At 39.3% G+C, this 16,345-nt stretch overlaps 1 protein-coding gene across 2 annotated transcripts; it reads right to left on the bottom strand.

Annotated features, from left to right (window-relative positions):
• Window positions 1-9,104: 9,104 nt before the first annotated feature.
• On the bottom strand, window positions 9,105-14,612 carry vsx2 (visual system homeobox 2). 2 transcript variants are annotated; one of them, XM_029460969.1, is made up of 5 exons: window positions 14,195-14,612; window positions 13,700-13,784; window positions 13,123-13,246; window positions 10,330-10,510; window positions 9,105-9,961 (listed from the first exon to the last, which is right to left on the bottom strand). In XM_029460969.1, the coding sequence occupies exons 1-5, from the start codon at window positions 14,610-14,612 to the stop codon at window positions 9,576-9,578; spliced, it is 1,194 nt and encodes a 397-aa protein (XP_029316829.1). In that variant the 3' UTR covers window positions 9,105-9,575. The 2 variants fall into 2 exon arrangements, with proteins under 2 accessions (XP_029316829.1, XP_029316830.1); XM_029460970.1 differs by having other exon boundaries at window positions 9,105-9,898.
• Window positions 14,613-16,345: the final 1,733 nt, after the last annotated feature.

Below are 16,345 nucleotides of genomic sequence, written 5' to 3'. Positions count from 1 at the left end.
GCCCATCATTACTTCATCATGTAACAAATTCAATGCAGGAAACAATATTGTAACAACTTATTTTATATAGTTAACCGTTAAATAACATCCCGTTTTTAATCCACACAGTAAATTTGGGACATGATGGCTCGGGTCGATGAAGAGGTAATATAGCCTAAATTAATGCTGTCGGGGTACATCAGACAACAAAGGTTGGGAATCAGTGAACAAGACATGGATTGTGTGGTGGAGAAGCCTGTCAGTGTATTGTCGACTAGAGAGTTATACTGACAATTTGCTATTGCTGGCACAAGCCTCTGCTGTGACTAGGATGGCTCCTCACCGTCTTTTGGCATCATTCACTGTCTAGCCTTGAGGTGACTTTACCTGCCAGAGTGCTTGTGAGTGTCGGGAGCAATTCCTGCTCGCTTAAGTCAGCATATTAGGACAAAATGGGAGCGGCACTTTATTGCCCTCCAGGACCATCATCTACGTCCCGTCCTCTTGCCCCACCTGCCATCCAATCAGAAGACTGTCCTCCAGAGCAACAGCATCCTAAACCACCCAGTGCCCTACAGGTTTAAACATGCAGATAACACACATACAGAGCTCAAGAAGCAAAAGGAGAACTCACTACAACTACATACACCTTCACTGCACCAGGATACAGGAAGCAGATGGCAAGAGAAGCAAGTTTTATAGAAACGCTTGCACAGCCTGACCCCTTATATTTGTCTACGTCCACCTTTGCAGGCTTCTCTTCAAGCAAGTCTATAATGCATGAAATGTGGCTCGATGGGGGCAAAAGCGCCGCTCTTATTAATGGGAGCTGTATGGGGAGCTGAAGTGGGCTCACTCTGCGAGCGAATGCAGCGCTGCATGTGTTTTCTCTCCCTCAATAGATAGGGAGCTTCACCCACGCCTGCTCGCTCACAGCATCCATAGCTAGCTCAGACCAGCTCAGAAGCACACTGATATTATTAGTCATCCACCTCCACATGAATAGAAACTTTCCAAAAGGAAGCAGCAGGTTGAATATGAACATTTGTGCAAATATTTCATTACAGATGTTAGTACACGTTATCCCTTTTTGTGGGAAACACAAGTCTTTGTTTAAGAATTATTCGGTTCTGCATTTCTAAATATAATCCTTTAATCTAAAATTAACCAAAAGTTGTTTTTTGTCAAGTAATACCGCAAACTTTCACATCTACCAAATGACAAAAAAATAATTACTGGCTCTTGCACACAGTAAAGCAACTAAAAAGGGAGAAACATTTCTAGAGGAAAAACAATGATGAATGGGTTGAAACAAAATGGACAGAAACTGAAATGGAGTGGAAATACAAAAAGACATTAGAGCCGAGTGCTACATTAATAAGGAGCATGACACTCTTGACTGTTCATGCGAGTGAAAGCCATTTTTTTCGATTCTTATTGTCGCTTTGATGAAATACCTGTCACCACTACTTTTTGCCCGTGGACAACAGACGCGGAAACAATATCTTCAGTTTGTGCCATGCTTCTACAAAAGAGGATTTATTAAACATTGAATGTCAACATTATGTCCTTTCATTTGACTGACAGCTTTCGAAGATTTGTTTTTCTACCAAATGTCAAAGAATCCCCCCCCCCCCCTGTGAAAAGGATAGAAAATCAATTGTAATACTCGAAAAGAGGACTCAGACATATTTCCAGCTCTTACAACCACAATGGGAGGATGTGAATGAGTAGAATGAAACTGTCCTGAATTTCCAAGCTGTTGGGGAAATCGTGGTTATGTTACTAACCTCGTGGCTCTGTATTGTGTGACAGATATTAAAATCAGAACCACAGTTCATTCATGGTAGATGACAGACAATTGCATGCCGTTTGAAGTTTATCCAGAGGTCATTTTCCATGCTGGCAGATACACTTAATGTATTTTTGATTATTCCTGGGACACTTTCTGGGTCAACAGCAGCACCAATAACGTCTCTGGCAATGGATGAAACCAAAATCATGTCTGGCGCCCGCTGAGATTTCAACAGTTTACATGCAGATATGAAAATCAATTAGCATATAATAGTACCAGCTCAGCATTTCTACACACCAGGAGTTTCAGACAAAGGTATTCTAACACATCCAGAGCCAAACCTAGATGCTTTTTACTGCATCGATTTTATTTTACATGCATATTGACTAAATTAACTAGTGATGTACAGAAAATGATTGGATTTTGCAAGTTGTTAGAAGGGCTAATAACCTTTGTCTACCTTTTGAAAAACTGAAAATGACTTGCATAAAGCAAGTACATAAAAGTAATTATTTATACCAGAGCAACATAAAAGTCTTTGGTTTTTAGGTCCTTCTCACTCAGTGCAACAGTCCCTTTATATTTCAAACAGAGTTAATGGAGCTGTTAAATAGTTGAACAAAAGGAATGGGGTAGATCTAATAAAAAGCAACACCAGGAATCCCATAATGATTCATAGAAAAGCTACTTTTGATTTGACGTCCTAAAAATACAACATTTAACCAACTAAAAATGCCAGCTATTATTAATCTGGTTTTAATAGTAATCTTGAAGGTTTAAGTTTTATAACTTTGTGGTACATATATAATTTAATGTATTGGTACTTTATACTTTTACTCAGCTACATGCATTTGACATTTCACAACCTTTTTTTGCCTTGTGACTTGTTAAGTGACCCTTAAGTCTATGAGTTGTTAACAGTTTCTCTGATAACTATTAGTTTAATTTAAAAATGTTTTTTTTAAATACAAAGCATGAATGCAAATGCATGTAGCAGAATATTATGTCACAGGGTCCATTGTTTTATTCAGAAAGAGTACATTTACTTGTAATAGTTTAAGCATTAATGCATTTTAAAGTAGTACCATAACTAAACCCAACAGTGGTTTTGTTACCCAACGCTTACGCGACGTTGTGTCACTGAATCACATTTTAACCACACGCAAAGCTTCTGCATCAAGTTACTACGCAGAAGGCTGCCCCAGTATCATAGTGAAGAAACATGGCTCCCGCTGCGAGGCCTGGCCAACATTACTGTCCAAAGTAACAAACAACCGTAAGAATCCTAAAGAACTAGAATTAACATTTAGGTGATTTTAAGCAAACATATTGTTTAGTGAAGTTATAGGATCTGTGAGCCAAACAGGTTTTTCCAAAGCACTTTTCAAATGTGCATGAGGAAATTAAGACTTCCCGACAGCAACTGTCGTCAGCATCTATTTCTAAAAACTTCTCCCCCCCATCCACCACCACCCCCACCCCTCTTTCAAACCCCACTTTAATCTAAGATCATCTTTGAAGCATTTCACATATGCACGCTTATCTGCCCTCACACCTTTGTCGCACAGCAACATGACTCTCTGTGTCGCCCGCATTTGCCAGGACTCTGGACTGATAAGGACCTCACAGCCTCATATTCTTGCTTCGCTTATCACCGTTGAGCAACAAGGGAGCAAGTCTGGCTGTTCATGTTTCTCTTCTCTTGATATGTATAGACTGGACTTCTTTTCTTCCTCGAGCGTTCCTCAAAGCTGCCGTCTTGTGCCAGCAGAAGCATAAAAATGCAGCTCTCAGATCGACTCAGAGAGATGTGTTGGTTTATTAATTGCAACGAGAGAACCTGACACTTCACGGGATGGGTTATGTCGGTTTCTGAGACATGAAGCAGGTAGAAATGCAGGCTAGGTAAACCCTCTCACACATATCCGTATGACAGAAACATATGCCGGCGCATACAAAATATCGGCAATAGGTTGATATAAATTAAGGGTAAGTTGTGATCGTTTGAAGGACGCAGACTTTACACGGCAGACATACACAGTTCTGTACGGCAGAAACATGCCGGCGTATATGAAAATTAGCTCAAAATTTGTCAGAGTCCAAATACGTCCAACTTTTCCACAGCGGTGTTGTATCTGACGAATACATAACAAATACATAACGAATTATTATACGCATGTCAAACATTGATATCGTATCACTTACTTATACAAAACGTATCAGAGCGTCTGGACAACAGAGCTGGAGAAGTGCCATCTGGTTCACGTCATGCTGATGCTGGAGAACGGCTAACATGCTGAACGCTAGCTGTACTGTAGAAACACGTTTAATAAGTTACTCCGTCGTCAGGCATCATCTTAACATAGGGTAGGAATAGGGTATCCACTCGTTATCAATACATTGTCTGTAGGATTCACCGTCAGCCGACGTAGCCTATATCTAACGTACCTCTAACGTAGTCACGTAGGTATTCACGTATGTCTAACGTAACGTCTGCATATCTTATGAAACACGTCGGGTACACTTTTCCCATCCGATGAAAAGTTGGACGTATTTGGACTCTGACAAATTCTCGTATGCGCTGGCGTACGTTTCTGTCATACGGATATGTGTGACAGGGCCTTTAGATAATATGAAAGTAAACGGAATACAGTTTATGTCCGCACGGATGAGCAGCATCTGTGGTGAATTCAGGAGGGCAGCTTCAATGGACGGCCGCTGGGGTTGTGCCACACATCCTGAATCTTTCTGGGAAAAGCAGTCAAGTCCAACTTCTAAGAGATAACCAATATCCATTACTAGATCAGGCAGCAACACAGAAGAGTCTTCGTCTATAAAGCTGAGCCAGAGAAGGTTATCCGGGGACACAGAACTCCAATCATCCAACTCTAATCGCTCTAACCTTGTAATCCTGATGAATAAACAGCTTTCACATTCATTCAGTTTGTTTGGAAAAGGGAAAGAAAAATGTATGTTTTTTTTTTAGAGATTTTTTAGAGATTGACAGTTTTGGATATCCAATATCAAGACCACTGATGGTTAATTTCACTGACAGATTTTGCACGGTCTCATTTTTTTGATGATAAAAGGAAATGGCAGCCAGGTGAAATAAAATGGCATTATGTAATTCCCTTCTAATTTTCTCCTGCTGTAGTCAGACTTTAATCTATCATAATGAAAGCACTCAGTAAACAACAACATCAAAAGCAGACTTCAATCAGCCGCTTAATCAAACGGCTTGTGTGGCCAAATTAGCATTATAATTTTAGCACTAATATCCTGCACAAACTATACTGATTTCAGCCAGTTTTGAGTAAATATAATGATTCCTACCCAGTGAAGAGTAAAAGAGAGCAGGTTGGCTATGTGCAATCAAACCCTTGGGATAGCCTTGGGGAAAAAATAAATAAATAAAAAACCTTACAGATTAAAATCAGCCCACAGGAGATCATTTAGCTTCAGTGTGAATCCCGTCTCCTTTAACCCACAGCAGACAGCCTCATCACTGAGAGCATCAGGGCACTGACAAGAGATGAGCATATTGATAAAGATATTAGATCATGTCATGCTCAAAAGCTTGCATTATAACTCATTTTCGAGCAGTCTGACAGATGAATCAATGTCAAGATGTACATGAAGTTTCAGCACCAGGATTTTCATATATTGACTGTATTATGTAAAAGATGCAAGCGGTAACTTGTAATTTAGTTCACATGTACACCAATCTACAAAGGGTTCGAATGAAACTCAACACTGCCCCCATGTGGAGAAAACTGTGAAATACAAGCAGGCAGTAAAACAAACACTCAATGCCAGTTTCCAATATTATGCTCGCTTTTTGTCAAATTACTAAAGTAAACACTATTAATAAAGCACATGTATGTGTGCATAAATGTAATGCGAATATGTACATACATATGTGTTACAGTGTGGAGTGCAGGTAGCAGGAGAAAGACCCAAAGACAGAAAAGGAAGAGAAGGCAGCAGGAATAATTAAATGGTTTACATTCATTGAGTCTATAAGGCAGTCAAGGTCCCGGGCAAACAGGTCACGGGAAACACAATTCCAAACAGAAATGGTGTAACGAAGACGAACAAAAAACAATTAAAAACAAAGCAAGTGGCCCGGTATGTGAAGGGAATGACTAATGGGGAAGTGGGAACAGGTGAGCAGAGGTGACTTCAGGTCTAATGAGGAACAGGTGAAACTAATCAGTGCCGGGCTGTCAATCAAAGCTGGCGGGAAAGCACACAAGGGCAGGAAGTGAACAAGTGATCTGGAACGAGAGGAGAGGAGAGCTGAGTAGCGAAATAAATCAGGAAGCGATGCTATGCTTAAATAATATGAATAAATGCAACAAAGAAAACATAACCTCAGGTGCAGGGCGGGTATGACAATATACTTTTCATAAGTACGAACATCCTGTAAAATACATGTGTGCATATATGTAGGCCTATATATATATTATACAAATACGGTTTTCATGCATGTCTCGTAGGCACTATTTATCTGTTTCTATATGTATTGGGCCACATATGGAGTTTAGAAGGCAAACAAAAACTATCTCGGAAACAATCAACCTTTATTATGAAATTGTTTTCTCAACTAGATTTCAATTTAATTCCTTAACTCAGCCATGAGGCCAAACTGCTTATGAGTAATAGAAAGAAGTTGATCACAAAATAATTATCATAGAGAAACATTAGAAGACAAAAATGATGCTTGGATAATCCTTTCTAAAAAATCTGTTAAATGTAATTTATTTATTTGTATTTAAATGTCTTGTACAACAGCCAGCTCTACATGATTCTGAAACATACTTGGACTTTAGTTGTACTGATAAGTCGATGCAGCAGAGGGCAGAACAACACCACATTTCCAAAGCTCTCCAGTTTAACTACAGTTTGTGTTTAATCTCAATTCAGCAGCATCTGGAGTCTTCCCAAAATGATCGGCATGCATGTAATCTTTCTATAACCAATGAAATCATATTGCTCACAACCCCATCAAAAATAAATAGAATGTTAATGTTGCATTAGTCAAAATCTTTCCATAAACCCTCTGATCTCACTCTGCATGGATTGAGATGATATGGTCTTCAACAAGCAGACTGTCCATCATGAGGGATACTGTGAATTACCTCCTCATATCCAATGCAAACAGCTTGATCTTCAGCAAATCTGTTCCATCATAACGTTTCTATTCCACTCTCAGGGGATTAAATAGCTTTGCACTTTAGAGGAATAATCCTCACTCTGTATATGTCTTGGCCTCAATAACTGAGTTGGGTTTGAGGGTCTGTGGAGGTGAGGACTTGGCCTATTGCAAATCATTTCAGTCATTCATCCTAAAATGGTTATTGGGCTCCATGAGAATTCAACCTTAAAAGACAATTTGTTTAATCATAGTTCTTGTGATGTGTGTTGCTTAAAAGGTTGTGTAATTCTTCTTAAATGTAAGACTAAACCAAATGTTCTAACTTGTGTGAGTTCAAAGATACTTGCTCTGATACTGCTGCCAGAAAATCCTTCACTAGTTTTAAATTTTAAGTTTTAATAAGGTTTTGGTGTAGTTAAGGGCCAAAGAAAGTTAGGCTCAGTCATTGTGTCAGTCTTGCTCGCTGCTCTATGAGGCCGTGCTTTGAGTTACATACTGTGACAATGCTAACATGCTGATGTTTAGCAGGTGTTATTAATGATTATTTACATCATTAAATCCTTTATTTGCCATGTTCAACATGTCAGATTAGCCTGTTAGCATGCTAACGTTGGTTATTAGCACTAAAGACAAAGTACAGCTGAGGCTGATGTTGTCATTAGTTTGTCAGGTTTTTGGTAATAAACCATAGTATTGGACACATTGAAATTGTGACCTGATGACGGCACCATATGAAACGTCCAAAGTCCTGAGGGGAACATAAATGTCTGCACAAAATGTCCTGGCAAACCCTCCAACACTTGTTGAGATATTAAGAGTTTCAAACAAACGACAGACTTGTTTGACAGAAAACTGAGAACTACTTTTGTCTGTTCGTGTGTGTAGCTGCAGACTTGTGAAGGAAGCACGCAATGAGATTAGCCTTTCTGTCAGGTTCAAGGCGATGTGTTAAAGGGACACTTCTGCTGAACATACTGAATCTTTGTCAGCTCAGGGAAACGTTTCTGGAGTTCATTTCATGTTCTGACCTCAAAATAAAATCACAGTGTTAATGGATGAGGATTTATGGTGTCTGAGTCCTTCGTGTATTTTTAATGTAAAACAAAACTTCCAGAATGCAGTGACATGAGCTTACTCTTCAAACCTCAAGCATACCTCTTTTCACTTCTATGTTACGCGGTCAAGCATCTTCCTAAACCTACATTTGAAAATACACCAATCAATACTATTCCCAGGTTTATTCTATCAACATGTATTATTACTCCAGTCCATTTCCTATTCATCATTAATTATTGTGTATGAGTTTATCTATGTCAACAACGTAATAAGCAACCTTTTCCCCATCCGGTGACATTATGGTTCCAATCTGAGGGCCATTCAGTGCTGAGACGTGCAGCAGCATACTGATAATGGTCGTCCCTTGCCCTTTGAAATTGCTCTCTGTTTAATTGGAGTAGAACTCAATTGTTCAACTCATTAGGAAGCCCCATTAGCTAACTGAGGATGAGATGTTAAATGTGATATGGATTACGGCTAATGCAGACACATATGGACGTGTTGTGTAAAGCTGAGTTCAAGTGGCCTGATCCAAAGTTTTATGGTGAAAATGAAGATTGCCAACATATAAAGCTGTTAGACTTGGCCTAAGTATATGGATAAAAGGATGAAACAGCTTAAGAGGCGGCTGGTGATAGTATTTTTCAAGTAGATTTGAAATCAGGCGGAGGTCATCCTACTTTGGGGGGTGCTTTCACTCTCTCTCCTGTCCCAAAAGCACTGGTCCCCTTGTTCAATCTGAAATTGAAGGCTCTCAACTGCGACAGATTATAGGGGCTAATCCAAGCATGCAGACGTGGACTGTGTCCTAATGAGCCCAGCCAGCAGAGCATCAAGTGACAACAAGTAGCTATTCCAACAACGATGGCAACTTTTTTAGAGCTTCAGTAATGCCTTAAAAGCTGACCATGTATTTGAAAGGAAAGCAGAATAAGTAGACATCAAAAAAGACATTTAATAAAAGGTGATTTCTATTTTATGTTTTGAGTTATACATAATTTTTAAATAAAAACACAAACATTTTTTAAGACAAGAAAACATATGTCAAATTGTGCCTTAGTGAGAGAGATTAATATATCAAGTATATACAGTGCGATATAGGACAATTACTTTCTGTCGGTGGGATGGTTCTTATTTCAAATTTCACCATTTAGTAACTGTACAAGCAACATTAAAATGAATGCAGATAATGAAATGCACTTGACTGGGCATGTGTCATTGCTAGTCCTTAAGTAATATGATATAACTGTTGTATTTGATAACATTTGACTCATCTGGCTCTCTATATATAACTGTGGGATCTATATACACCAGTATTAACACTTTACTCCCACTCAGTCAAATCTCATTCACTATGCATAAGCAACAATAACTGTAGGTTTGGAAGTAAATCAGAAAAAAGTGCATATTGCATCTTCTGTGCAGCAGTGACGACCAGACGAGTTTTCTTCTTAAAGAAGTCCAGATGCAGGCCAGTTTTAGAGAAGTCAATGAGAGATGAAAACCTGCAGGACAGTGAGTTATGTTGGGTAAGTGCAGCTAGCCCACTGCATTCACTCATGTGAATAACAGTCCACAGGAAAGTCTCTACGGGCTTTTCTCCTCCTCTGCTGGACTCAGGGGATCACCAGCTTTGTCCTCGGCCGCCTGTCTCTCCTGTTTGCGCTCCAGCAGTTTGTCCTGAGAAACCGTCCCCAGCACTTTGGCACTGTGCTCCTGTGCCTTGGCCCTGAGTGCAGCAATGCTGTTCTCTCTCAGTTCCTCTTTAGAAATGGTGGATTTGCCCTCTGACCTCTTCTCCTCTGCTTCAGCTTCTTCCGCCCTCTGAGAGCTCGGCTGCTGCTGCTGGGGCGCATCGCACTGTCCTGTCGCCTGGGGGGCTGCTCCATCTGTGGACTTTTTGTGCATCCCTGCAAAGAGTTGCGGGTATTCAGATTTAGAATAGCGTCTGTTGATTGGTAAGCCATCTTGGACTGCAAATAGCAAACACAAATAGTTCCGGTTTAGAAGATAATGTTTGAATGGATGTGTGACCGGCGTAGACGATGAGAATGTTTTATGTAATGTAAAGTCTGTGCCATGTCTCTACATGTAGGAATGTGCTTTGCTTTAAAGGGTCCGGCTTAGCTAAATAAAGCATCTACCATCTGCACACGTCACTGCAATGGGGTTAGGAATACGCGTGAATAACTTTCAAACAACCACATAAAAAAAGGCTTTACTGTTACTAAAGAGACGAGCGGTAAATATTCTCTCCACACCTATTAAAACAACCATGAACTGTTGACACAGTGAGACATGATGCTGAATATATGTGGAAACAGTAAGACATCAGCCTCACCGAGCAACCAGGGGGCACAGGACTCCATGATGCCATCCTTGGCAGACTTGAGGATGGACTCTGGCAGGGGGATGGAATGCCTCACCATGGCTCCATACAGCCCATACTCAGCCATCACAGTGCTGCGTCCCCAGCATTTCTCCCTCTTCCTCCACTTAGCTCTGCGGTTCTGGAACCATACCTGTGACCGGAGGAGAAAACACCCAGTTATTAGTCTGCAGAACTTTCACCTGCAAATAAGACAAATAAGTGCAGTGAGGAACACGCAGTATGTAGTGGATCACTTGAACACTGGTTAGTTTGGCTACAAAACACTTACGCTCGTGAGATGAAACTAGGTGCATTTTTAAAAATGTTTTTTTTAGATTTATAGTTATTACCATAAATATTGAGATTAGTGTTTTCTTTTACGGACAATCCAACTGCAGCATCCAATTTACATTTCCTTATGTGCAAGATATAACTATTGGTATCACTTTCTAATAAGGTTTTATTACTGATTAATACATTATTTACATATACATTTATACCTCAGTTAAAAGCTATATTTGAGACTACATTTTGGGTAGTTGGCTGCTGTTTATCCTTTCTATTTGGATTTTTGTCCATATTCTCTGGAGCTGTTTTCATTATTGATGACTTAATACTCTTTATACCTGCAGAAATGATGACGTATTAGAAAGTGTAAACCCATCAGTATTTATTAATGCATTAAAAACATTTATAACTGCATTATTAAAAAGGATAAACACCATAAAATGGGATTTTTCACAACCTGTGAAGCTTTGGTAAATGATTTATTAACCATTACTAAAGCCATTCTTAATGTGGTTCTCAACTATTTATTGTTTGTGCATGAAAACTCGATTTTCAGCATTTCTGTAGTAGGTGACCTATTTTGGGAATTTCTAGTGAGATTCAAAGTAACTTAAGATAACAACTGCACCGTTTGGATTGAGTGTATTGATTTCCCATAACCTCCTGGCTACAGGTGAGGGATCTGTGCCTCCTGTCAGTGCTGATCTCCAGCTACCTGTGGCCGCATTATAGATGGTTTGACACATCATGACACTTCACTTGGCCCCAGCCAACAACAGTTTGAGGCTCTGCAGGCTCTCTGTCAGCTCAGAGAGAGGCCAAATTGATAGCATAGCACAACACAGGATTGTTAAACACTCTGCTTAGGCACCTCTGTGAGGAGAGGAGGGGGCCGGAGAGCAGATTCAAGCGAGGGGATAGATATTAAATTGAAAACGATCAAACTGTTTTCATGCTTTTTATCTTCTTTTTTTCTAGTAATTCTGACGATAACCCTTATTTCATACACGATATAAAAAAAATGATGAGAAATTGCTTCTCTGGTTCTCAAAAGAAGCCAGTGTGGAAGCTGCGAGGAGGAGTGACCCAGGGGCACGGCGAGGCTGATTGAAAAATAAGTTAATTTCAGGCCCAATCGATGGCGGGCAGGCGGGCAAATATCACGGGAAATTAAACTACCGGGACTCGGGGGAGCAGCGCTATTGACCCGGGATAATAAATTCAATGTAGTTATTTTATTTGAACTCCCTGCGTCTCTCCAGCAGCAGCCAGCCAAGCATCCCGAGCTCGTCTGATTTAACTAATTACACTTAAAGAGAACACTGGGTGTTAATTTTATTTAGGATACAAGCAGGCCCGGGTTTATTTATTTATTTCCTTTTTATTATTTACTCGCGGCTGTACTGTTGCAGCGCGTAATGAGAATGAGATTAAAAGGTGCCCCGGCAGATGGATGGTCCAGGTCGCACTGCAATCTTCTTCCGCCTTGATAGCTTGATTAGGTCGTTAGTGGCTCCTTCTCCGAGAACAAATTGTTTCACATCCAACTGCGCCTGATGAGAGATTATCTGTCCTGGCGAGGAATGCTGGAGCTGGAGGAGAGCGGGCTGTGTTCAGACGGGAGGGGGGGCATCGCTGATCGATTTACGGGGCTCTCTTAGCCCATCGCCCCTTTAACATGAGAGCAGCTGGCGGCCTCTACTCAAATATTACAGGAGTCTATTAGCACTGATGGGAAAGTGAAGGATTACAGGTGAATATTCATAAGGCACATACTAATATATGCCTCATAATACTCACATAAATCAATTAGAAAATAATAATTAATTAGGTTTAAAAGACACTATTGCTTATTACAAGAATGATCTATGATGCGCACTTTGCAATGTGCGATGTCAGTCCATATAATTATATCGAATCTTTTAAACACTAGGAAGTTAATATTAATATTAGCTTAACTTCCTCATTTATTTAGCTTTGATTAGCCAGGCATTCTTTGTGTATAGCCTATTTTATAGAGAGTGTCCCAACGAGAATAGGCCTAGAGATCAAACTTTATTTAAAAACATTATTTTAAAAATTATAATTTTACGGACCTATTTGAGTCCTTTGCTATTCGTAGGCTACATAGCCAAAAATGTCAATCAAAACGGCCACAATGTCTTATTTCCTTTTTAAATGATCGCATTTTTATTGGAAAATTGGCTAAAAGTATAATCTTCTAACAACCTTGATGAATTGATACATTTAAAATATAGACTAGTTTAATTATAAATTGATGAAAGCTGTAGCTAATTCATATTGAATAATGAAAACCCCTAACCCACATGAACACAAGAAAACTGGCAATGAGAAAAATTAAAATAAATAGTGTAAGCATGATGGTCCAAACATCCACAGTAAAATCTTTGGATTGAATGATGCCAAATAATTATGAATACCTTAAAAACACAGGATGTATAACTAGAGTGTTACCTGTATCCTGTCTTCAGGTAGCTCTGTTTTCATGGCCAGCATCTCTCGGGCATAAACATCCGGGTAGTGCGCTTCATTAAAGGCCTTTTCCAGCTCCTCCAACTGATATGAGGTGAATATGGTACTGTGGAGACGGGTTATCAGTTTAAATATGTAGATATAGTATAGATAATATTGTATCCTGCAGATAACAAACTAAAGTGTAAGACAATCTGATTTTAATTAAAAAAACACAAAAGGTAAAACAACATTGAACACATTTCTATAAATAAAAGCCACTTTCAATAAACGAAGACGTTTGTTATCCATGTGTATGGATATAAAAAAATAGCTTTTAGTAAACCAAGCTACATTTCTGGATGACAGTAATGACAGAAAATACAAGCAATCTGTGGCCAACTTGTAGTACATTCTTCTCAGTAATTTGACTAGTTCATTATCTGTTTCAATAAGCCTATAATAAAAACAAAACAAAAAACAATTAGCATTGCACATTGTCAGTCAGTGAATTTCTGCAAATGTATGAATTCTAAAACTGTATAAAATGAACCATTATTAACCAGAAATCAACACTAACCGGTGGCGTCTTTTCTTGCGTTTCTTGCTCTGACTTACTGATGACTTTGAGAATTTTCGTTCATTTGACGATAAATCATCTGAGTCTGGATTTTAAAAACAGAAGAAAGCATTCAAGTTAATAACAAGAGCGTTTTTGAATTTTATGAATAAATATCTTAAATAACAGTTGACACTGTATTTTATTATCAGGCCATTACATTTTAAATATTTCATTTTAAATTCTCACAACATACATACTAATAATAATAATAATAATAATAATAATAATAATAATAATAATAATAATAATAATAATAATAATAATAATAATAATAATAATACTGCTATAAAATAATAAGAATGCAATGGACACTAGTAAGAGAGAAAAAAGAGAGAGAAACAAAGCAATGCACAGTTGCACAGTATCTCCAAGGTTAGAAATAAGCTATACAGAAATATTGTAGCGGTGAGATCAGAATTTATTCAGAATAAATATAAGGTGGTTGCAGATCACCTGAGCTGGCAGACTGGCTGGTGTCCAGCGGCCCTACGGACCTGCTGAGGGGCTGCAGGTGAACATGTTGTGCGTCCGACAGCACAGTCTCCAAAAACGCTGGTTGTCTGTAAAACGACGGAATTCCACCAGGGCCGATTAATCCCATCCCGACACCCATCCCCATGCCGGCGGGGCCCAGCAAGGACCTGGCTGCGATCAGGTGCGCCCCGGCCGGCAGCGAGCTCAGCGGGCTCCTCGGGAACACGGACGGCTCCTTATTCAGCCCCAGTATCTCCTGGATGCCAAAGCCGGTGCACCTGGGCGGCGGATGGGTCGCGCTGCTCTTCGGCTGGTGGCTGCCTCCATTTGCACCCAGAGAGGTTTTCTCCGATAAACGTAAACTTTCCGACAGCACGGCGCCTTGTTTCCCCGTCATGGTGTTTTCAGATGCTACTTGAAAGGGCCTATTTCTTACAATACCGTTTTACAGGACGGTCCCCAGTGCATGATCCTCTGTATAACACACCAAGAGTCCTTTAGAAAATGGTCCTTTTATCCAACAGGTCCATCCCAACAAGAGGCAGGAGCCAGCAGCCAATCAGCTGCAAGGATTCCGGATTCCTGTGGATCATAGATGCGTTATACGCCCTCTCGGATACAAATCTGCATTTTCCTCAGGACTATATGGATAAACGAGGAAGGGATTTAGGCTAAAGAAAGAAAGGAGGGAACGAAATGTCTTCAAGGCTGAAGGCTGCAGGGAGAGGGGTGAAATACTGAGGATGAAAACTGCATGAATCCTACACTTTGTACAGAGACATTAAATATGACAAATATAATGATTATCAAAACTACAATTTTACATCAATACATGTATAGTAACAAACACCATACCTTGTTTAAGCCATTACAAACTCATTGCAGATATATCATTGCTCATATAATTTTTCGTTAGGAAATCAGGCCTAATTAAATCTCCTATTTCACACCTTTTACTTACCTTTGAAATGCTGCAAAATTACCTCAATCTCCTAGAATAAATCAGTATGTATTGCCTTTCACTGAGTGGTTCACACACACGCACACGCACACACAATTCAACCACTGGCTCACACCTCAACCACTGGCTCACACGAATGGATAATTGATCTCCAGATGCTATGGGAAACTCATCACACGCAAATCAAAGGCCCTCCCAAAAATCGGCAGCTGGACGATATGGACCCACACTGCGCTGCACGGCCCTGCACTGCGCTAATCCCACAGCAGCAGCACAGACTACAGAGCAGATTAAATCACTGGGACATTTCCCCGGAGTAGAGGGAGAATTATACTGAATATGGGACACAAGTGTAAGACTAATACATAATTACCTGACCTAGTATTAATGATTCATTGTATGCATAATAACAATAATAAACATTTACAAAATATTATTATACAATAAAACTCATCTGAACATTATAATGAACAATGTCTAATCTTCATAGGAAAGTTATGTAGGTTTAAACATTTTATGGGAAATTGTAAATTGAAGAAATATGCTGTTTGTTTTTCTGCATTTTTATTTAACGTCAGTCTTATTTAAAAAATAGTTGTGTATATAATTATAATATTTAAATAATTGTGACTTAATTGCAGAAAAAAACAAAACATATGCTTAATGTGGGTTAATTGATTATTTTAAATTACCCTGAAACATTCTAATAATATTAAAGATGCAGACCAAGTTCCTCCTTTCTTGTGTTGAGTAAAAAAAAAGAATACTTACTATCATCATTTTACATATTTGTGCAGAACATTTAAACTCATGGAGTGACATGAATACGTTGATTTCCTATGTTCTTATGGAATAACCTTTAGTGTTTATTGGCATGAACTCTTTTGAGGTATGATTTTCAACAAAAAAATAAGGATTGGCCCATGTTGTGCATATAAAGTGCAAAGTGTAAAGAATGGCTTCTGATAGATTTACTTTGCACACATGGCATCATCAAAGTGATAAGGAAATAATATCTCAAGTAAAATAATAAACACATGCCTTACAGAGCAAAACAAGAAAACGCTGGGGAACTGGGCCACACATGGCTGTCGCGTGGATCTACACAATACACAACATGACTAATGTAACCTAAACCTACACAGAGCCTCAACAGATCCGCCCAGCAA

This window comes from Cottoperca gobio, chromosome 22 (genome assembly GCF_900634415.1).
Source record: "Cottoperca gobio chromosome 22, fCotGob3.1, whole genome shotgun sequence".
Lineage (NCBI taxonomy): Eukaryota > Metazoa > Chordata > Actinopteri > Perciformes > Bovichtidae > Cottoperca > Cottoperca gobio.
Note: the sequence above shows the minus strand (reverse complement) of the source record. Positions and strands in the feature narration are given on the sequence as shown.

Excerpts from the sequence above, each read along its gene's own strand:
- vsx2 (XM_029460969.1), bottom strand. The coding sequence starts at position 14,612 with ATGACGGGGAAACAAGGCGCCGTGCTGTCGGAAAGTTTACGTTTATCG. Across the intron at positions 13,785-14,194 it reads CAGCCAGTCTGCCAGCTCAG|ACTCAGATGATTTATCGTCA; the intron begins GTGATCTGCAAC and ends TTTAAAATCCAG. Across the intron at positions 9,962-10,329 it reads CTGTGCCCCCTGGTTGCTCG|TCCAAGATGGCTTACCAATC; the intron begins GTGAGGCTGATG and ends TGCTATTTGCAG.